This window comes from Spermophilus citellus, assembly GCF_964194105.1.
Source record: "Spermophilus citellus genome assembly, chromosome: 5".
NCBI lineage: Eukaryota > Metazoa > Chordata > Mammalia > Rodentia > Sciuridae > Spermophilus > Spermophilus citellus.
The window spans coordinates 81,674,593-81,697,943 of NC_138186.1; the positions used below are offsets into that span (position 1 = coordinate 81,674,593).

Consider the following 23,351-nt stretch of genomic DNA (forward strand, 5'->3'; position numbering starts at 1 on the left):
ACATGTTATATAAATTCTTTGTAAATATTAATAGGATAGTTCATTATGTGGCTTTGTCATTTCTTATCCATTTACCTATTGTTAGACATTTAGGTTGTTTCTAACTTCTTTGCAGTTTTAGTCAATATATGAAAATTCTTAACTGAATTCCTCCAGTTGAAATATTCCTGAAATTAAACTAAATTTAATCATATTCAATTTCTTTACCCTCCCCCCTTTTTGTTTTGTTTTTACAAACACAGAAAAGTACAAGTCAATAAACTATTTGCGGGCTGGGGATGTGGCTCAAGTGGTAGCGCGCTCGCCTGGCATGCGTGCGGCCCGGGTTCCATCCTCAGCACCACATACCAACAAAGATGTTGTGTCTGCCGAGAACTAAAAATAAATCTCTCTCTCTCTCTCTCTCCCTCTCTCTCTCTCTCTCTCTCTCCCCCCACACACACACTCTCTCTTAAAAAAAAAAAAAAACTATTTGCTAAGACCATTGTGCATAAATAAAGCTATTCACCTGGCAGGTGAAAGGTGGGAAAAACAAAACAAAACACCACAGCTAACTACACAGGAAATTGCCTTTATGAACTTAATTTCTGTTATATGGCCTCACAGTTGAAAATGCCTGAGAATTCTTAGCAGGGAGGCAAGGCAAAGCCTCCAATGTTGACTGATTCACTGAATTAATCATTGAAAGAGGAAATAAGGCTGGAAAAACAGGCTGAAGATCCCTAACAAATATAATAAGCTATTTTCTGTCACTTCTCAACTATTTAAATATAAATAGGTCATTTGGGAGCACATTTATATTTCCCCAAATGATCACTATTAACTAGGAATGTTTCACTTGACCTCAATTCAATTCAATTTAACCATTAATGGCTTTTCTAGGTTATTTATTTTATGGTTAGGAGACTTGAAAGAGTTAATGTACTTTGTAAAATGCCTAACTTGTATTTGGGATTAATTTACTCCCACAGTAGGACATGGCTTATTAGAGCTTCAGATATGTCTAAAGAAAATTCTATGTTAGATGCATCACTGAAGTGCTTGCTGTCTCACTAGGAGCCTACATAAAAACAGTTTGGTGGAGTAAACTTATTTTTATCTTTTTCTTCTTATAAGTTTTCCACAAACAGCTGGCCTTTTCTAAAATGAAGTTGACGAACCATTTACAAGATTTGAGAAAGGACTAATTAGTAGTGTAGGCTGATTAGGGAGTGTAGCTACTTTTATTTTAAAAATCACACACAGAGAAGTATTTGTTTGGTGACTTGCTTGTAAAAATTACTTTTCACTAACCATAGTGTTTGAGTAGGCTATTGCATAGGAACAAAGCCCATATTTTTTTTAATCACTGTTTGAGATTGAGTCCAACATAATAATTGTCACTCAACTACATGATTTTACACAGTTTTACAAGTTGAGATGAGATAAAAGTAGCCCTGATCTCATTTTCAAAGATGTCTTCATCAGTTTTTCCAGGTATATATAGGCTAAGGCTAAAGTCCCTTTGCAGGCCTTTCCTGTAGGATTAAACAAAGATGACAGTATATAACACTAGAGTGAAGAAATAGTAACCACATGGATTTTCTCTCAACTTCTCTGGCCCCATTCTGACCTCTCATGTAGGGTTCCTTCATTGGTCCTCAGAAACTGGACTAATCCTTACCTGTAAAAACAGTATTATGGATAACACAAAAGAAGATCATCTTATTTCATTTGGGCTTCTATAATAATAAAAAAACCTTTAGATTGGGTAACTTACAAACAACAGAGATTTGTTGCTCACATTCTGGAGGTTAGAAAATCTAAGATCAAAGTGTCAGTAGATTCAATGTCTGGGAAGGGACTGTTCCTCATACATGGTGGCTTCTACATGTCCTCAAATGGCAGAAAGGCCTCTCTACTCCCTCAAGACTCTGCTATAAGAGCATTATTCCCATTTACAAGGGAAGAGCCCTCATGACCTAATCACATTTTCTAAGGACCTTCCTCTTTAAATACCACCATAAGGAGTATTCTGTTTCAACAAGATTTTTGCAGGGATAATTCAAGGAAGGCCTTTTCAGAATTGAAGCCCGTAACTTCCAATCTCACTATTGCTCCTCTCTTACTGTCCTCTGAATAGCAAGTCTCATATTTAAGTCCTATACTTAAAGTTCCTAAAGAATAAGGTTGTCTCTTTCCTCTTTGTCTACATTCTTGGCCTGAGACTCCTTCATACCTTACTGTCTTTGGGCCAGTTTTACCCATCATTTGAGTTTCAATCTAAAGGTCAACTTCCTGACCACCTTCTGCCCCACTAAAATTCAAAAGCAAAAAAAAACCCCAAATAACAACAACAATAACAAATTGGGAACCTGTTCACTGTTTTTCCCCAGTACCCTGCACTTCAGCTTGAAATGGTATCCACAGTCTATACAAATGACCTCCTTACTTGCAAAGAGTCTTCCTTGTTAGAAGGAAACATTATTGAGAACACTGTTCATGTTTATAGGACATTATATGACATTATGTTAAAGAGGTATAGAACACAGTTCCTTTCTTCAAGGACTTTACAGTCCAGTTATGGAAAAAAAAAAGGTCCATGTAAGACCAATAGTAAAATATGCACAATTAGATAATGTACAATGTACTATATATATATATATATATATATATATATATATATATATATGAGATTAGGTTTAAAACTATTAGGTACAATTATTAGATCAATAGGAATTTATAGACTGATGAAGGCAGGATCAATCTAAGGAGTCTTCATGGGGAAGTTGAGATTAGAATTGGCCAAATGTTGGTGTTTCTGAAGGACTATGGAAGGGGGTGGGGTGTATAAAGATGGTTAAAATTAGATGGACAGAGAAGGCTGAGACATGGGAAAAAGATCTCAGACAGAGATGTAGCAAGAATAAAGCATATGGAGCTGGGGATATGGCTCAGAGGTAGTGTCTGCCTTGCATGCCTGAGGCCCTGGGTTTGATCCCGAACACCAAACACACGATGTTTTATATATATGGAGAGAACTACATAGTTGCCTCCCACATTGATCCTGAATTTTGCCTAATAAGAATATCAGGCAATATGACCTTCATTGCACTGGGGTTTGTCCTTGTGGAGTGCTACCTTTTCTATATGAGCAAGACCAGGCTAGCCTCCTGGAGGATGAGAGCAAGGGGAAGAGAAAACATGGAGGGAGGTCTGGCTATCTCAGTCATTCCAGCATCTCAGCTGAGGCATCAGACTTGTAAGTGAGGCCATCTGGGATCATCCAGCCCCAGCCAAGGTACCTGATGATTATAGTTGCACAAGTGATCTCAGGTAAGATAATGAAGAATCATTTAACCTGAGACTGACCAGAATTGCTCACTCATGAAATTGTAAGCAGTAAAATGGTTATTTTAAGCTATTAAATTCTGGAGTGATTTGTTTCACAGAAATAAGTACTACAAGTACTAAGATGAAAGATTTTCTCCCATAACTCTAGTTGCTTCTTTTTGGTCACTTATGCAGTTCATTATGCATATTGATGTACCTCAAAGTTCAATCCCAGGCTGTTTTCACTCAGGTTTTCTTTCTCGCATGATTTCATCCACTTCCGCAGCATCTTTAAATGAAATAATGTTATTTCTGTTTACATACTTTGAACCACGAATTGATACTTCCAGTCTAGATCCCTTCTTTGAGCTCTAGACTCAGACAACCAAGTGCCTTGCAGCCAGCTTCATTTGGATATCTCAACAGCACTTCAGACTTATGACTGCCTTAAAACCTACACCTCTGTTGGTGTTGCCCCACTCAGTGAGTGACACCATCTACCTAGGGGCACAAGGTAGGACCTTCAGAGTCACTCTTGATAATGGCCTTTGCCTTATTGCATCTATTGTCCATTGTGGTGTATTGTTGGCTTTACATTTTTTTCCTCTTTACTTAATTATTTAATTAAATTTAATTAAAAACACAAGTATACAGCGAGGGAAGGACATAATTAGGAGAATATAGAAATCAGAGGGATATTAGATAACATTTTTACATAGGGTGGAAATAAAAATAAATTCTTCCAACAATATATGACAAATAGTGACCATCATAAGTTCATGGGAACCTAGAGGATCATGTCCAATGATGCCTAAAAGCCATAAGGCAGTGGAAGAAAGTCGAAATGGGGGGTTTAGGACACACCAGTTATAGTTTCAACTTGTCTCCAGAAATTTTATATTAGAATTTTATGAAACATTAAAACTCTGTGAAACAGCAATTTTAGATATTTGCCACTAAACCACCAGGTTTGTTTTGTTTTGAGAAAAGGGAGGAGAAACACCGGGGACTCCTGTCCCAGAGGCATATTCTGCCCATCATCAGGAACAGGCAACTTTTAAAGAGGTGATTCAAAGGCTACATTCAACATTTTCTCTTATTGGTTTGTTGGAGTTGTAATTCACTTGTTAGTTTGGGAGATAATTATTTCTGAGATCTTCTGGTACCATCTCCAAAGTCTGGATTACTTCATTCCTATGGCGGGGAAGAAAAGTAATTCTATTTCCTCTGAGATTAGGGAGTGGGAAAGATTAGGGAGGAACAGGGAGAGAGGAAGAGAAAGAAACATGTCCATTTAAGTTGCAGTGGCAGAGCAGCAAGGGCTTTATTCAAAACAAAACATGGACCACTGTTATATTTCCCCACGGTCATTTCCACATTTCATTTCTGTGGAAAAATGAGTGACAACATCGTCAAGCTGCTTCCCGCTGAAAGCGGGCAAAGTTGCCGGAATTAGGGGTGGGGTTGTGGCTCAGTGATAAGAGTGCTCACCTAGCACATGCAACGCCCTGGGTTTGATCCTTAGTACCACATAAAAATACATAAATAAAATAAAGGTATTGTTTCCAACTACAACTAAAAAAAAAAAAGTTGGGGGAAGTATCCCAAAGTCCTCTTCTCTATCAGGTGGGGCATGGACAGTTAAGGGTATTCAGGATCAAGGCAGTCCAGCTCCATTCCTCAGGGCTCCAGGTGAGATTGTAACAACATGGTGGAAGAGTGTAGCAGAGGGAAGGAGAAAGCATTGGCTTTACATTCTTAACATCTGTCAAATTCATCCAGTTCTTGCCATCTCCATAAGGCTGATCCAGTCATCACCATCTCATCTAGACTACCGACAAAGATAATTAACTGGTCTTCCTACATCCACTTGCCTACATTCAATCTGTTCCTTATACTGCTGCCAGAAATGCTTTTTCCCTCAAAACATAAACACAATCATGTCTATCTAGAATTTAAAATACTCCAATAACTTCCTCTTACTCTTGAAATAGAGACCAAAATCCCAACATACCCAACAATTAGTTCAAGTTCTCTAAGAAGGAGATGCTATGATGGGATTACATATGAAAAATATTTATTAGGAGGAAAGACTATTAAGAATAAATGGGAGGGCTAGGATTGTAGCTCAGTGGTAGAGCAGTTGCCTAGCATGTGTGAGGCACTGGGTTCACTCCTCAGCAATAAAATAAAATAAAGACATTGTGCCCATATACAACTGAGAGAAAAAGAATAAATGGGAGATGGAGAATGTGAGAGAACTGCAGGTCTATCACCTGTGAAAGAGGGAAAAGGAAGGAGGACTAGACAGGAGGAGACTCAGATTGCAGCAAAGTTTTGAGGAAGCTTTGGCAAGGCCAACAGGGGTCTTTGAGCCAAACTTGCCATTAAAATAATATACTGTTTTATGTTAGTTGTTTCCTTGTCCACATTCCCCATGCCTATGCTTAGTTATTGGCTAGCAAAAACCAGGGGAAATTTGGTTTCATTATCAGTAGATCCAGTAGAAGGACAGCTCAGATTATCAGTCATCTATGATTGCCCAAGGCAGAAAAGCTGAGTAGTGAATCTTTATGACCACCACAAGACAATCATAGTTCCATTCCTGCCCATTTCCCTAATCTTGCCTTGTACCTTTCTGCTTTCTGTGGCATCCAACTATTTATACAAGTCTTTTGCTACTTCCTTGAACAAAAATGTTATGTGTTCCCAAACCTTTTCTCCCACACAAATACCAGTTCATTTCTATGATCTTTTAGTTGTCAGCTCAGTTTTCTCTTAGAGATGATTTCCATGACAGGGCCACTTCTCCCTTTTACATGTCCTCATAGCATTATATACCTTTCTTTAAAACATTATTTCTGTGATGATTTTCTTGATTACTCTCTGTCTTCTACCCTAGGCCATAGGTACTAAACAGGAAGCATGTCTTTTTCACAAGTGAAAAAAAAAATATATATGTATATATATACATATATATATATATATATATATATATATATATATAAATAACCAGCATATATAATCCATGATCGAAATATTTTTGCTGAATGAATGAATGTAAGGAAGGAGACTCAAGTCCCTAATTTGCTGGTGCTTTGGGTACTTTTAGCCTTTTCAGCTGCTTTATCTTCTTGATGTTGATGACCCTTGCACTTTGATGTGAGGTTTCCTGAGCTTAATAAAATGGCAAATTAGGGTCAAGAAGAGCTACAAACAAAGAGGTTCATCTGCATGTGAGGAGTTGATGAATTGAATCATGGCGATATTTCAAGGAAGAAATGAAGTGACTGGCTCACTTATTGGACATTTTATTTATATGAAGTGAATTGAATATGATTCAAACATGTTATACCAAATATCTGAGATAATGGAGTTCCTAATGGGGATGTTTGGAAAGTAGATCCCAGTGAATGAGGAGGAAGATGAATTTGATTTTGAAAACTGACTTCTAAATAAAGAATTTCCTAGTGAAAATAATTAGAAGAAAACTTAGAGACGTAAAAAGAAGGCTGATGTGAAAGATTTGAAGTCCATTGAGTGTCTCCTCCTCCAATAGACCTGTCAGGGTAGCCAAGCTTTGGGAGTCTGAGTGAGGAGGTATTATTAGTAGCTTACCCTAAATGTGCACTGGTGAGATCTTACAGAGATAGACTAAGAAACAATACTATGGAGAGAATACAAATGTTGATATGGCATCTAAAAAATGATGTAGATGGTCAGGGGAGCTGCCAGTACAAAATATCAAGGGAGAATTATAGACACTGACTGGGTGGTAAATGGGGCTCCAGAAGAGATGAGAAGTTTGAACAGGATAATGGAAAAGAGACTGGCAGAAATTCACTGAACCTAAGGGAGAGTGACTGTGAAAGCTGCTAAGGCTTTGGACAGTGTGCTAGAGGAGAAGTGAAAGGGAAAGCTGTGAGAACCCAAAGTCCCTGAAAAAAACTATATGCTTTAGGAGAGAAAAAGCAAAGGGCCGAGCACTCAACACCAGCAATGAGGGAACCGAATGAAGGAGTTTTGCTTTGTTTTTTACACAAAAATTCTTTTTTTTTTTAAAGAGAGAGGTGAGAGAGAGAGAGAGACAGAGAGAATTTTTAATATTTATTTTTTAGTTTTCAGCTGACACAACATCTTTGTTTGTATGTGGTGCTGAGGATCGAACCCGGGCCGCACGTATGCCAGGCAAGCGCGCTACCACTTGAGCCACATCCCCAGCCCCCACAAAAATTCTTTTTTAAAAAATATTTTTAGTTGTAGATGAGCACAATACCTTTACTTATTTATTTATTTTTATGTGGTGCTGAGGATCCAACCTAGTGCCTCACAGGTGCCAGGCAAGTGCTCTGCCACTGAGCTATAGCCCCAGCCCCTACATGAAAATTCTTGATACATATTGTTATAGTTCCTTTTAAAATAGACAATACAATAATTGTACATATTTCTGTGGTACAGCATGGTAATTTGATTTGCGAATACACCATGTAATGATCAAATCAGAGGAATTAGTCTTTACATCTCTTTAAATATTTGTTGGAAAACTTCAAAATACTCCCTTATAGGTTTTTATAAAAATATTATAAATTGTTGTGAACTATAGTAACCGTACTATAAAAAAGAAGACTAGAACTAATTTCTAGCTAACTGTGTTTTGGTATCTCTCTCTATCTGAACTTTCGCTATGCTTCCCCCTTTCCTAGCCGCTAGTGACAACCATTTTATCAATCTTTTTTAGCTTCTGCAAATAAGTGAGAACATAAGGTATTTGTCTTTCTGTGCTGCGCTTATTTATTTAATATAATGCACTCCTGTTCCATCTGTGTTTCCACAAATAATATGATTTCATTCATTTTTATAGCTGAATAATACTCCATTATATAAATGTACTATATTTCAAAGAGGAGTTTTTGAAAGGCTCAAAGAAGGAATGTTGGGGTGCATGAAGGGTTATGTAGAAGTGCCAAGAGTAGAGTTTTGAGGAAGGGTAGGAAGTGCTTAGCACAGATCAAGAACAATAGGAAAAAGTGACACCAAGTTCTGTTCAGTTTCCTAGTGGATCTACATGGTATAATGTCTCTCAACACCATTTTAAAAAATTTTGTTCTAATTAGTAATATATGACAGTAGAATGTATTTGACACATCATACACAAACTTCTCATTCTTCTGGTTGTACATTGCCGCAGTCTGGCTGGGCACAAAATTACAAGCCACCACACACCTTGTAGATTCAAACAGCAATTCTTTATTCCCGAACTCACACCGGCCCTCTACAAACACGTTCTGGGGAAATTCACGTTCTGGCAAAATCCATGTACTCCACCAGGCTCTAATCAGCAGGATATGCCCTATTCCCGGCAGGGTACACCTTAAACCTGGAACCGCCCTAAACCCAAGGAGCGGGATACTCCCTAAAACCTGATCCGCCCTAAACCCGGATCCGCCCTGGTCCTTGAGCAAGGTCACCTTACTCAAGCATACATGCAATGTCACTGCAAATGACCTGAGTCTAAGACAAGCCCATTTCCACAATGGAGAGTCCTTCCTCTAAGCAACATGGGGTAGGCTGACAAGAAAATTTCGATGCGTCATCCCTACTTGGCAATGGCTCTCAGCAGTACATGATGTAGAATTACACTAGTCATATAGTCATACATGTACATAGGATAATGTCTGATTAATTCTACTATCCTCCTTACATCCCTGCCCCTTCCCCTTCCTTCACTCCTCTCTGTCTATAAACATTGATGCGGTCACATCACTGTATACTCATTTTAAGTCCTTTGGGTATAAACTGAGGAGTGGGATAACTGGGTCAAATGGTGGTTCCATTCCAAGTTTTCTGAGGAATCTCCATACTGCTAATCTCCATACTGCTTTCCATAGTGGTTGCACCAATTTGCAATCCCACCAGCAGTGTATGAGTGTACATTTCCCCCAACATCCTCACCAATGTTTCTTGTTGCTTGGATTATCATAATTGCCATTCTGACTGGAGTGAGATGGAATCTTAGTATAGTTTGAATTTGCATTTCTCTAATTGTTAAGGATGTTAAACATTTTTTTTTTTAAAGAGAGAGTAAGAGAGGGGAGAGAGAGAGAGAGAGAGAATTTTTAATATTTTATTATTTTTTAGTTCTCGGCAGACACAACATCTTTGTTTGTATGTGGTGCTGAGGATCGAACCCGGGTCGCACGCATGCCAGGCGAGCGCGCTACCGCTTGAGCCACATCCCCAGCCCCTAAACATTTTTTTTATGTATTTATTGGCCAATCATATTTCTTCTTCTGTGAAGTGTCTATTTGGTTCCTTTGCCCTTTTGTTGATTAGGTTATTTGTTTTTTTGTTGGCAAGTTTTTTGAGTTTTTATACATCCTCAATACTCTCTAAGGTGCTAGTGGTAAAGATTTTCTCCCATTCTATAGACTTTCTCTTCACATTCTTGTTTCCTTTGCTGTGAAGAAGCTTTTTAGTTTTGATTTCATCCTAGTTATTGATTCTTGATTTTACTTCTTATGCTTTAGGAGTCTTATTAAGGAATTCAGTTCCAAAGTCAACATGATGAAGATTTGGGCCTACTTTTCCTTCTAGTAGGCACATGGTCTCAATGTCTGAGTGCCTAAGTCCTTGATCCACTTTGAGTTTTGTGCAGGGTGAAAGAATATTGGGGAAAAAAAAAAGGTATTGAGGAATATATTCAATATTATTTCTATAGATATAGTTTGCATATAATAAAGTGCATGTATCCTATGGATATAGCTAAGTGAGTTTTACAGTTATATAAATCCCCCAAAGTTCCCCTCATATAATTTTATAGTCACTTCCCATCCTGTTCCTGATTTGTATGGGTACATTTGATTTTTCCTGATTTAGAAGTTTATATAAGTGGAAGCATACAGTATGTACTGTTTTGTGTAGGGCTTCTTTTACTCATATTTGAGCTTATCCATGTTTTAAACATCAGTAGTTTGTTCCATTTAATTTCTGAGTAGTATTTTTCATTGTAAAACATATTGCTCTTCACCCATTTATTTGTGTATTTCTGGGTTATGGCTACTGTAAATAGTGTTATTATAAATATTCTTATATAATTCTTTTCGTGTATATCTGTTTTCATTTTTCTTGGAGTGAAATTTCTGGGTTAGAGGAGAACTAACAACTATTTTTCCAAACTTGTTATAAGATTTCATACTCCCCAAAGTAAAGAGACCTTTAGTTATGTCACTACCTATTTAATATTGATATTATCAGTCTTCTAACTTTAGTCATCTTAGTAGATAGGAAGTGGTATCACATAGTAGCTTTTATTTTATTTAATGACTAATGATGTTTCATATGCTCATTGATCTTTCATATACCTCTTTTAAAGACGCATCTTTAAGTTTTTTCCATTTTTATTATTTATTTTTTAATTGTAGTTGGGCCCAATACCTTTATTTTATTTATTTTTACATGGTGCTGAGGATCAAACCCAGGGCCTTGCACATGCTAGGTGAGCACTATACCACTGAGCCACAACTCCAGCCCATTTTCTGCCATTTTTATGTGTTGTCTTTTTATTGTATATTTGTAGAAATTCTTTATGCAGTCTCTAAACAAGTACTTTGTCTTGCTCATGTATTACAAATATATTCCCCAAACCTATAATTTGAATTTTATTTTCTTGATGATGGCTTTTGAAGAGCAGAAATTTGAATGAAGTATGATTTTCAATTGTTTTCTTTTTCAGTGCAATTATGTTCTAAGAAATCTTTTCCTATCCAAAAGGGGCAAAGAATACATAACATTTTCAAACTATTTTAAATAAACTTATGCCTATTTCCTTTCTCCCTTCCTCCTAAAATGTTCCTAGTTTTAATATGAAGTTACTGAGATGATATGCAGCACTATTTTTGTAAGAAGGTAAAAAATTAGAATGTCAGAACATTTTGTGTAAAAAATGTCTTATCCCTACAAGTTTACCAAACCTCCTAAAATGAGTTCCTTTAAAAACTAGGAAAAGAGACTAAGTTATTTGAAAACTTACTGATGTCATCCATTAAGTCTGCTATAACAAAGTACCTTAGAGTAGGTTGTTTATAAACAACAGAAATGTATTGCTGACAGCTTTGGATACTGGGAAGTCTAAGATAGAGGCACCTGTCAACTTGGTGTCTGGGTAAGAGCTCACTCTAAGGTTCATAGATGGTGCCCTCTTATTGCACCCTTACTTGATGAAAGGGACCAACAAGCTCTCCTGGGCAGTAATCCCATCACAAGAGTTCTTATTTCAACAGCTCTTAATATTATCAAATTAGAGATTAGATTTCACCATATGAAGTTTGGGGTGATACAAACATTCAAACCATAGCACATGCCCTTCCACTTACACATGGTCCATTATCAAGAATCTTGGTGCTCTGCATACATTTATTTTAGTTTGACATTTTATATTTATAAGTGAGAGAGGAATATGTTGGAAAACTTATAGGTGGTAATCAAAGAATCTAAAGGAAAGCTAAGAGTTTTTTAGAAAGGACAGGAACTAGAGTAGCTGTGAGTATCAAGGGAGCAAGATCAAATAGATAAAATAAATTTCCATAGAGATTAATGACTTCCAGATGTTTGTCTTTGCATTTGTCCCCTGAAGCTCAACTTTCTAGAGAAAACTATCTCAATGGCCTCAGTTGGTCACAAGCTTTGTACAGGGACTTTGGTTGATAGTCATTCCTTCCAAAATGCTTTCAATAGGGAAGACAGATAGTTCTCCAAAGTAAAACTGGGGCACTGCTACTATAAGGTGAGGGGGATAGACCCTAGTTAGAAAAAACAATAGATGCCTGTAAGACTCTTAAAAAGGCAGAACATTTTACCTTTTAACTTGTGTTTGTTTTCTGTCTTGAGCAAGATGAAATTGTTTATTCACTTATTTTTGAGTCTTTCCTCAAATAACTGGACTAGTTTAAGTTAAATTACTGCCAAGTTCAGATCTGCGAAAGTAGATTGATTATACCTAATTAGAGTAAATCACAGGTCAGTTTCATTGTTGTCATGGTTTTAATCTTGAAGTTGACCATGTATTTCTTCCTTCCTTCCTTCCTTCCTTCCTTCCCTCCCCCGACCCCATGCATTTAATTGTGTTTCATTGCAGCATACTGATGCAAGCAAATAACATACTTTGATCATATCCACCCTCATTACTTACTCCTGCTTCCATCCCTGTTCTTTTCTCTAATATTCTTCCTACTATTTTCATGTATTTTTTTTTACCCTTTTAGATTCTACATGAGGGATAACATTGCAATACTTGACTTATTTTGCTTAACATTATGATTTCCAGTTTTAACTATTTTCCTATAAATGACATAATTTTGTTCTTTATGGTTGAATAATTCTCCAATGTGTGTGTGTGTGTGTGTGTGTGTGTGTGTATGCATGTATCATATTTTTCTGATAACTTAGAATTTGTCTTCTAAACCGACATGCAGAAACTCTGTGAAACCTAAAATTAAGTCAGGGAAAGGGAAAAAAAAAACACTAAATAAAATATAATTTGATCAAGGTTGGAAGTGAATTGGGAGTGATAGAAATGCACGTTTTGTGCATTAGATTCTTTTTTTTAGAAGTGGATCAAGAAGTTTTATATCTTAATTTTGCTTCTAGAAGTTAGATGTTTTTATATTCAAGTGCCTACATTCAATCATCATTCAACAAGCACTGTTAAGAGTTTGCCATGTGCATTTATAGTGGCTGTTTGGAGGTCTTTAACAAAGAAATGATGAGGGAAGTTGACTCCTTACTATTAGAAGATTGAAGTATGGAATGAAGATTATTTTGTTTACTAACTTCTATTCCTTTGCTGTATAATAATTGAATTGAGTTTTCTGAAGCACTTGGCATTAGTGTTCACCCTTATTTATCAGAAACCTCTCCTCTGATGACTTCTGGTTCTCTTTCTGGCCATATCTCATTCTCTTTTCAGTAGTCATCATTTCTCTGTCTACTCTACATTTAGTGGGCAATTCCCAAAATCCTTTGTTCTTTTATCATCTTTGTCTAATGCTTTCTCTGGCAAAATCTCATCTATACTTTTAGATGCTGTGACCATTTAAACGAAGATGAATCTCAAATGACTATCACTAGCACTAACTTTTCTCTAGAACTCTGTAAGTAGATATACAATATCTACATATATGGATCTGGATGTCTAGTACACATCTTAAACTTAATATGTCCTCAAGGCAAATGACTCTTTTTATGCTGACCCCAAATCTATACTATCCCTTCTATTTTTTCTTCTTTGGAATTTCCTGCTTTTGTTTTGCAACAGAATGCCCAACATATGCATAACTGAAAATATTTGACTGTGCAATGGAGGAGATAGTGCTTAAGTACAAAGTGAGACATTATTATTTTTTACAATACATATTTCAACACAATCTGGGTCATACAAGCACCTTGATTCTAGGTCATCTTGGTAGAGCTGCCTGACCTGTGGATCCAAAGATATATGATCATCGTTTCCCCATTAATCAATACATGGAATCAGGGTTTCAGTGGTCCAAAGTGATTACAATTAGTCCCTTCTCTAAAGCCTGCCCTAGCCCTCTATGGTACAATGTGGCCACGACAAAAATGAATGGAATCTCTGGAAGGTCAATTGTCCAAAAGAGTTAAGTATGCATCATGTTTCTTTATGTTCTCATGTCTAGTGAGAATATTCACTTAGACAACATTCCTCAATCTGTTTATAGGACCAACATGAAGCCTCTGCCCCTGTCCTTGCCTCCCAAAATCTCTGTGAACATTAAATCACAAACCCTTGAAGAAGGCTTTGCCCCCTTAGTCTTTGACAATCTTTCTCCAATAGTCAGTTCCTTGTGCATAAGATGTCAGTTCCTCCTACTTCTCTGAAGGTTTAGAAGTCTGTGGGTCTGGGCAGTCATGGAGCTCACTATAATGTGAGTGGTCTTGAGCTAATGGAGCACAGGTAGATTATGAGGCACTGCATATAAAGAAATGTTGAAACCCTGGTTCAGGCTCCAGGTTCCATCACACTTGGGGATCTTCACCAGACAGCTTTCCAGGCCTTTGAATTCCTGTTCTGTGTTGGATTTCCCAATGTCCATCACCAGATGGGTTCTGGGGAAATCCTGGAGTAGATGAAGCAAGGATAGTTAGCTCTGGTTGCCCTGTTGGAGGCCACATTGCTAGCAAAATACCCCCAGAACTGCATATGCTTGTCCATACTCTCAGGAATACCTGTATATGCTTATCTGTTGAATGGGGCTTGTGCAGGGAAATAGCAGGTTATGTTGGCCAGGTTGCCCACCCAGAAGGGCAGGACACCTCAACTCCTTGGAGATGTGGATGATGCAGCCAGCCTGTGCATTTTTGTTGGCTGTGATCTGCTTACCAGTGTGTTACATCTGCTGCAGCTTGATTGCTCCACTGTGGTCATGATCATCTTGGACATGGTGGTGGCAATAAAGCAAGCCAGAAGTCCTTAGTCAAGGAGAGGGCCTATTATGTCATGGTAACAGAATGAGCAGCAGAACAGGCAGTTGAGTGGATGGAGAGCTAGGTTGTTCAGCTCAGCCAGCTCAGCCCTGCTGCCACCAGACCAAAAGGCTTATGCCTTTTATTCTGGGTTAATGGCATCACCATTTTACCTGTCTCCCAACTTAGAAACCTTAGTGTCATTCTCACCTCCTTTCTCTCACCCCCCACCTATAGTCAGCTGCCAAATCTTGCTGCTTCTAATTTTAAAACATCATTTGATTTTGTCTCTCCTATACCCTATCCTTTTGGCTTAAAATAAACCTTCGTTATATCTTCTTTGGTCTATTAATGCAACAGTACCATCATCTGTTCCTCTGATAACAGATTTTCCCAATTTATGTTCTCTATGCTGCCACTATAGTTAATGAAAACAAAGCCTTTGAAGTCATTTCCCCCATAAAAGCATCAGTTAACTCATTAAGTCCACGGGATTCAAACCCTATAGCTAAGCCAGAAAAGTCCTAACCTCTTGGCCCCAATCTATCTTTCTGCCCTGTTTTCTTTTCTACCTTCATGTTTTCTGCATACAATACAGGTTCTGGCTGCTTCAAATCTCACTATTTTCAAAATATAACCTTGTAATTCCAGAATCTATACATATCTTCATCAAGCTATTCCTTTTTTTCCTCTCCACCCTCATTTGCTTGAAAAATTCCGACACTTGCTAAGACCAAGTTTAAGCTCATCTCTTAGTGAATATATATTCTGTTCTTCTTGCTCCCAGAGCACTATACATTTGCTACAGACTTTACAATGTGTTTATTACTTTTCCTATTTATATGTTTGCATTTCATAGTAGACTGATTATAACTGAAAAGAAGTTGTTTGATAAATATGGTGAGTGAATGCAATGTTGCTTTTCTCCTGAGATAATTTTGATATCACTCTCTTCCTTTTTCCCTCCTTTTTTTCTATTATAGACTTAATATACAATTAATACAAAATTAAGATTTTCATAGCTTCTAAGCTGACCATCTAGAATAACACCATTCTATAATGTAGCCACTACTTACCTGTAGCCACATTGAATATTTGAAATTTAGCTACTAGAAATGAAAGACCTACAAGTGTATAATACACATAATACATACTACATTTGAAGAAATATGAAAATAAGAATATAAAAGTCTCAGTAATTTTTTATACTACTCACATGTTGAAATATTTTGGATATTTTGGATACACTAAGCTAAAAATATACTATTAAAATGAATTTCACCTCTTTTTTTGTTTTTAAATGTAGCTCCTAGAATATTTAAAAAAAATATATAAAATGCATTTTATTTCCATTAGATATTGATGTTACCTTTCAGTTTATCCTGTAGGTCACTTCTTGGTGGTAATTCTGTCTTGTTTTTCTGAATACTTACTGTGCTAAGCAGAATTTTTAGGGGGTAGGAAAGTGGGGACAGTAAAAATGTTTTTTGTCAACTGGTGACTGCTGGACTGACTTTCCCCAAAGATCCTTGCTACTCACCAAGTTGAAAAATCCAGTTTTTCTACTGTCAAATACATCAAGGCAAGATTGTTTTCTCTAGCTTCCCAGTCTTCAATAATATTGTCATACTTGACTCATCCAGCCTTATCTCTCACTCTAAGTAGTATCCTTATGGTATTATCCATTCTATTTTCCAAGCTTCTTAAAGTGTTTGTTTTTGTGATGTTGCTCTTCACAATATTTCCCTCCCTAATCCCTGTCTAAATTAAATCATCTTCAGAATATGGCTCCTAAGTTCCACCTCTCACATGATATTTTTTGTTTATTGGAACTCACCCTGATAATTATTTGTCAGATGTGTACAGTTTAAGTTCTAATTTTTTTCAAATACTGAGCAGCATCTTCACTGCCATGTCTATTCCATTTAATTCTACAAACATTCTTGAGCCTCTGTGTCAAGAACTGGTGTAGGTAGGCATATGGATCATCTTTAGGCAGGGAAGAGATTAGAAAATGGCTTCACAAGAGTATAAGACACAGACTTCTGCTCATTGCCTGTCTTATTATCTTCCTCACCATAGGCAAAGGCCATATTTATTCTGCTTACATAGCCCCATATTAGATATTGCTAATAAGCCACAATATGTTGAATCATTCAAACTGCCTCACTCAGAATGCAAACCCAGTAAGCCAAAATTAGGGAGTTCTGGGTTATATCTTCTCTCCATAGTTTTCTTGCATTAAAGATCACTGTTTATACAGGGTTTTGTTAAAACAGATTTGGCTTCTTGGTCACACTTTCCCCTATTCGTGAAAGGCTGCTTCGAACTTAAATCCCAAATCTTCCATTGGGTAGCTCTGTAACATTGTCAAGTTACCTAACTCTTCTCTGTTTTGCCTTTCTCAACTGAGACTAACGTGTTTCGTTTTTTGTGGCGCTGGGGATCAAACATGCTACACAGATGCTTTACTGAGCTACAACAACTGTCCCGAAATGAACACTATCATAGGGTTGTGGTCAGGTTAAATGAGTGAATAGTGAATGGCATAATCACTCAATAAATGTTAACCTTCAATGCGTGTCCCTACTAAATTACTTCCCCTAAAATGTAAGAAACTGTTTTTCCTACTTCATTCCATGCAAGTCTGTAGCTTCTAGGATGGTGCCTGTTTCAAAACAGAATGAACAAATAAATCCACTTAATCACTATTATTTCTGCATTTGCAACGTGTGTCAGAAAAATCAAAGGCAAGGAAACAAGTGAAAGTCGCCTCCTACAAAAGTTCTTCCATTACTAGGTCACCCGAGGTCCTCGGCGACAATCACATTTCAAAAGAGGGAAAACACGCTTAGGATAGTGCCAGATACCTTTCGGGAATCACCTTAGGCAAAATTCCTCTGCAGAAAGACCTGACTGGCCAAGAGCGCGGGCAGCTCGGCGCATGCGCAACGCGCCCGGCGCCCGGCGCCCGGGTAGCTTCCTACGAGCTACCCGGAAGCCTTGGCTCGTCCCGCTCCCCCTCCCCCTCCGCTGCCGCTCGGGCGGAGCGTGCGGGCCGGCGGGGCGAGGAGGCGGGACACGTCGGCGCTGCTACCGCCGCCGCCGCCCCTCCTGCTGTTCCAGCTGCCGCCGCCGCTGCCGCTTCCTGGGCTGGGTCTGCCTGCGGTCCCAGCGGCGCCAGGTGCGTTCACCCTGCGGGTCTTCTGCCAGCGTCCGCCGCCGCCGTAGCTGCCCCAGGCTCCCCACACCGCTTCCGAGATGGCGACGCGCTCCTGCCGGGAGAAGGCTCAGAAGCTAAATGAGCAGCACCAGCTCATCCTGTCGAAACTGCTGAGGGAGGAGGACAACAAGTACTGCGCCGACTGCGAGGCCAAAGGTAGCGCAGACGGCGCCGCCGCCCTGTAGGGGCCTCCTGCGACCGGTGACCTTCCCGCAGCCGCTGCGCCTCGGCTGAGCTGCCGGGCCGGCCCTAAAGCCAGGGCTGATGGATGGGTGGGCGCGGGGCTCCCGGTGACCGTCGCCTCCGCCAGGGGCGGCGGCGAGGTCAGGCCCGCAGGCCGGTCGGTGTCCTCGGCCTCCGCTCTTCACCCGCCTGGGGCGGAGCCGGTGCCTGCGTCTCGGTGCTCCTACCCTCCACAGGGCTGGGCTTGGGAGCGCGGAACCCGGCGTCGGCCTGGGTAGTGCTTAGGGTTAAAGAATTGCCCTGCTGCCTCTGTTCACAGCTGCCTCTGTGGGTGGGGCCGCTCTTAGGTCTTGGCCTTCTCTTCGACCCTACAGAGTGACCATATTCTCCTTTTGGGGGCTCTATTGCTCGTTCTCCTAGATGGAGCCCTACCTGCTTGCCCACCTGACAGCTTTTGTACAGGGTTCTTGCTTCTGTTTCATTAAAAAGGGCATGGGTGTCCTTTTTGGTGGGTTGGAGCTTTCCTGAATAACTGGGAAAGGATCTTAATAATAGTAGTATTGCTTTTTAGTCTGGCTATTAGCCAGAATGAAGAGGAATTTCATTATATGAATTGGACAGTGGGCTTACAGATCCTGAAGGCTTTAGTGGTTAGATTCTCTCAGACAAGCTATTTGGGGAGAATATGTGGACACAGGTTTGTCAGCCTCTTAAACGTTGAAGGTGCATTTTAAAGAACCAGAGATGGAAAAGACCTAATTTTAGTTTGTTCAGTTGGAGGGCTTCTGCCTGAGCCTTTGAAATAGATACACTATTTTTAGCTGATAGTTTTGTGTTTGGAGATCTGATTTATACTTAAAGTCTTGTAAGTAATCTCATGGGGAATATTGTTTCAGATTTTAACCAAACCTCTCGTGTAGTTAGAAAAAAATGTTAATTGTAAGTTAGTTTATTTAATTATTCAGTGAGCAATAGGTAGTTCTTTGAAGAAGGAGACAATCAGTCTTTGGGGGTGTTGTTGAAGATTTCTGCATTATTTTACCTAGACTTTTCTTGAAGATTTACTATTCTTTATCAGTACTAGATAAATAAGTCACTGTCAGTAGACTGATAATATTTGATTAGACTGAGTCACACAGCATTAGCAAGTTACCTCACTGTCATAACAGATATTAGATTATTGTAAGGATCAAGTAGGTGGGAGTAATGTAACTAGATCATTTTATGAAGCACTTTCAATATCTTAGTAACTTGATTGAATCAGCCTTGTAGTTATCCCATGTAACTTTTAGGTATTGAGTTAAAAAAACCTACATATCTGATTTTTTTGTAGTAATATTTGTTTGCTTGATGCTTGATTATGTGTGTAGTTATTTGGTGATACTCTACTGTATTGAGGCTCAATTGCTTGCTTATCACTGTACTAGTAAAACACTTAAAGACACTTTAAGAGATCAGAAAATGAAAGGAGCTGAAGTTATAGTCATATTTGTCATTTTGTGTAATAAATAACATGGTTAAGTAGAGATGTTGGTAAATGTTAAATCTATTAATAATTGAGTAATGATAGCTTCAGTGATTAACTTTTATTTATTGAAATAATTTTAGAAGTAATTTTTATTTAAATTTCTTTCTACAAAAAGGTACTTTATAAAATCAGATTTTCATTAATTTTTTATGAAAGTAATTTTGTAGGTTTTTTCAAAGCCTTTATTAACCACACATATTAACACATTTTCATTTACTTTTTTGGGAATGGAGGGAAGAATATCATGTGCTACTCTTTTTTCTTTTTTTCTACTGGAGATTCAGTCCAGGGGTGCTTAACTACTGAGCCATATCCCCAGCCTTTTATTATTATTATTATTTTTAAAATTTTATTTTGAGAAGGGTCTCCCTAAGTTGTTTAGGGCCTAAGGTGATGAGGCTGGCTTTGAACTTGGGATTCTCCTGCCTCAGCCTTCTGAGCTGCTGGGATTATAGGTGTGTGCCACTGGGCTTGGTCTATACTTCTAAAATTAGGAAAAAAAGTTTTACTTCTGACATGAGTACAAAACATTTGTTCACTTTTTTTTAAATATCATCATTTATTTATTTTTATTTGGTGCCGAGGATTGTACCCAGTGCCTCACACATGGGAGGCAAGTGCTCTACCACTAAGCTATAGCCCCAGCCCTCACTATTTTTATTGCCATTAAAGTCAGTGGAAAAAAGCTGAACAAGTGTCTTTAATTTTGGCTTTGATTGGTCATTTGTTTCTTGGTTTATTTGTTTTTGAGAAGTAGAGGAAGTTGGAGAGTAGTTTCAAGGGCTCAAGAGTGCAGATTTCATGGCATGAACTCTGCAGTCATGATTTAGAAAGATTTTTTTCCTTGTTGCAACTAAGTCTAGAATAATGTTAAAATGATCTTGTAAATTATTTCATTGTTTGATCTTGATCAGGAAAAAATTTCAAAGATAGGGACACTTGAAATTAAACTCAATTTTATAGTTGAAAATTTAAATTTTATACTCAATTTTATAATTTAAAATTTGACATAATTGGGAAATTGATAGATTTAAATATATTTTTGCAAAGTTTTTTTGCGTCTTAGTATGGTTGGGCCCCAGTATAGAGCCCTCTTATAGTAGAATTATTGACTTGTTACATAATTTTGGATTTATTATTATATATGCTAGGTGAAATAATAAATGTAGATAGTGAAATTCTGATTTTAAAGGACTTTTACAGCTCAGGTATTAAGAGGTCTCGTTCAGTATATGTAGTGATGTTTCCTCACTATCTAATGAATTGTATCAAGCTTTTCATGAATCTTGAAGCTATTTCCTAGTTAACTCAATTTTCATTCTTTCAAAGAAAGAAATCCTCCATTGGTCTTGAACATGTATCCAAAATGAAGCCTAGTTTTTGAGATTGTCTTATTCTGTTACTTTGTAGTAGTTGACAGATGTATGTCAATTGGATTTTGACATTTCTCTCTGAGTTACCAGTTTGTTTCCTGTATTTACATTATTTAGGAAGGAAGGAGAAAAAGATAGCATAGATGCCAGTTTCCTGCTTGTGATCCTACACTTATCAGATATGTTGAGCAACTGGAGAATAAGAACAGGCAGATGGTACTACACTTTTACCCCAGCTGCATTCCTGACTCTGTGGGAGTTTTAAAGGCACTCTGTGATTATTAGTGGCAATGTGGGATGGTGAGGACTGAGAGAGCCCCTCACCAACCTAAAATTTAGTTTTCAGAATCTAAAGCTTCTCCACAGGTAATCATGAATATTAATTTGTCCAATTTTGGGGTGGTCAGACATAGGTTTTTGGATCCTAGAGATCATTTTGTTTAGACTCTCTGTATTGAACAGTTAAGTTCCTTGCTCAGATCACTTATTTCTTAATTCCACAGATCTTGGAGGCCAGTTTGTTAAGTACTATATTAGATTAAAGGGTAAAAACATTTCTGAGACCTGAGTTTGGTGGTGAGTGTATATTTGTAAAATAATAATATTCAAATATTGTGCTAAGTGGTATAATAATTGTTGTAAAAAGTACCCCCCTCCTGTTTATTTTTGGCTCTCTTCCCCTGCACCCTGACTTTTGCCTGTTGTTTGCCTTTATAGTTTCCAGAGTGCGCACATGCTCTTCCTCTCTGAAGATACTTTTTGTCTAATCTGCTTTTACTGATGTTCAATTTTTGCTTAACTATCTTTTTAAGGAAAAAATTCCCTTTACTTCTCTCACCTTAGGTTAGGCTTCCATTTTATATATTTGAGACATCATCCTGAATCTTATCACACTTATATATTGTTGAGGTAATTATTGGGCATTCCATATCTCTGTTGGATTATAGCTGCAAGAAAGGAAAAAATCTTGTTTATCTTGCTTGGGGTAATTTCTTCAGTCCTCAGCACAGTGTGTGGCATTTAGAACATAATTATAACTCATCAAATATCTTTTGAATAAATGAATGTGTGAATGAGCACAGAGCCAGTAGCAACAAAGGGAGTGTTTGAAAGGGAGTACACCTGTGAAAGGGAGTGGCATTTGAAGTAACCTTGTTAGGAGTCACAGAAGTCCTATGTGATCTAGGTTCTGAAGGTGGAGTGAAATTTCACCAGCTAGAGAAGGAATTAAACGGCACAGTTGGATACACAAAAGTATAGGCTTATGAAAGGTAAAAGAGGTCTCATATGCCCTTTTTATGGTAAAGTTGTCTTTATATATATACTCATATTTGGTTCTGGCAGGTCAGAAGAAGAATTGGGATACTGAAAGATTGCAGGCAAGTCACTAAGTAAGGAGGTGTTTAACAGTAGTCCAAGGAATAGGAAATAGGACCTGAACTCATGCAGTATCAATCTATCAGTCAGGGTATATAGAACAGGAAACAGATATAATTTAGCTAATTTTACCTAAAAGGTGTTTAAAGAATAAGATACTTAAAAAATCACTGGAAGAACTGGAGGAGGTAAAGTCAGGGAGTTATTCACTGCTGGACTTTTGCTTTCAAGGTCACACATACTCTGTTACAACTGTTGCCCCAGTACCTAGACTTCTTCTCATTAAAAAAATTGGTGAACTGATGGGTGAAGGAGGACTGTGGTTGCTATAAGCACTTGATTGCTGTTAGTAATTTTTGTCTGTATGGCCTATGTCACACTTATGCTTTCCATGTGCAAATAATTGACAAAACTTAATGATTCCAACAGCTTGCTTTCTGGGGTGTCTTTTAACTTTCTAACCTCTTCAAAGAGTAGACATGTGTAGAGACTGGTTGTGAGAGCCAGTCCTAGATAGAGCCTACCACAGGCAGTGAGAATAGAGACTATTTTTTTTCATTGCATTCATTATTTTAGAGTTGTTATATGAACTATTTGAAATTTTTAATTAAAAATAAAGTTTACTTCAAGGAACTAATGTTTATGATGTTGATGCTTACCAGGTAAATTATTTTTAACAAAAGTCTGATTATAATTCATCTCAAGAAATTTGTCATTCTAAAAGTTCTTACAAAATGTAAATTTCAGCTGATGGATCTATTGTTTTTGTAATTTTGCCTATTTTGAGATTTTCTCTGAAGATTGTATGCCCTGATGTCAGAGCTTGAATGGAAACCACTGTTTTCTCTCTGACTTATCAGTTTAAAACTTGGGT

General features: G+C 37.9%; 1 protein-coding gene across 2 annotated transcripts in view; it reads left to right on the forward strand.

Annotated features, from left to right (window-relative positions):
- Positions 1 to 17,810: 17,810 nt before the first annotated feature.
- SMAP1 (small ArfGAP 1) overlaps positions 17,811 to 23,351 on the forward strand; it is a 189,963-nt gene continuing 184,422 nt past the window's right edge. Inside the window, exon 1 of one of the 2 annotated variants that reach the window (XM_081293996.1) lies at positions 17,811 to 18,172. In XM_081293996.1, coding sequence (XP_081150122.1) covers positions 18,055 to 18,172 — 118 coding nt within the window. In that variant the 5' untranslated portion in view covers positions 17,811 to 18,054. The remainder of the gene's footprint in view (positions 18,173 to 23,351) is intronic. The other variant, XM_081293997.1, reaches the window with a different exon arrangement.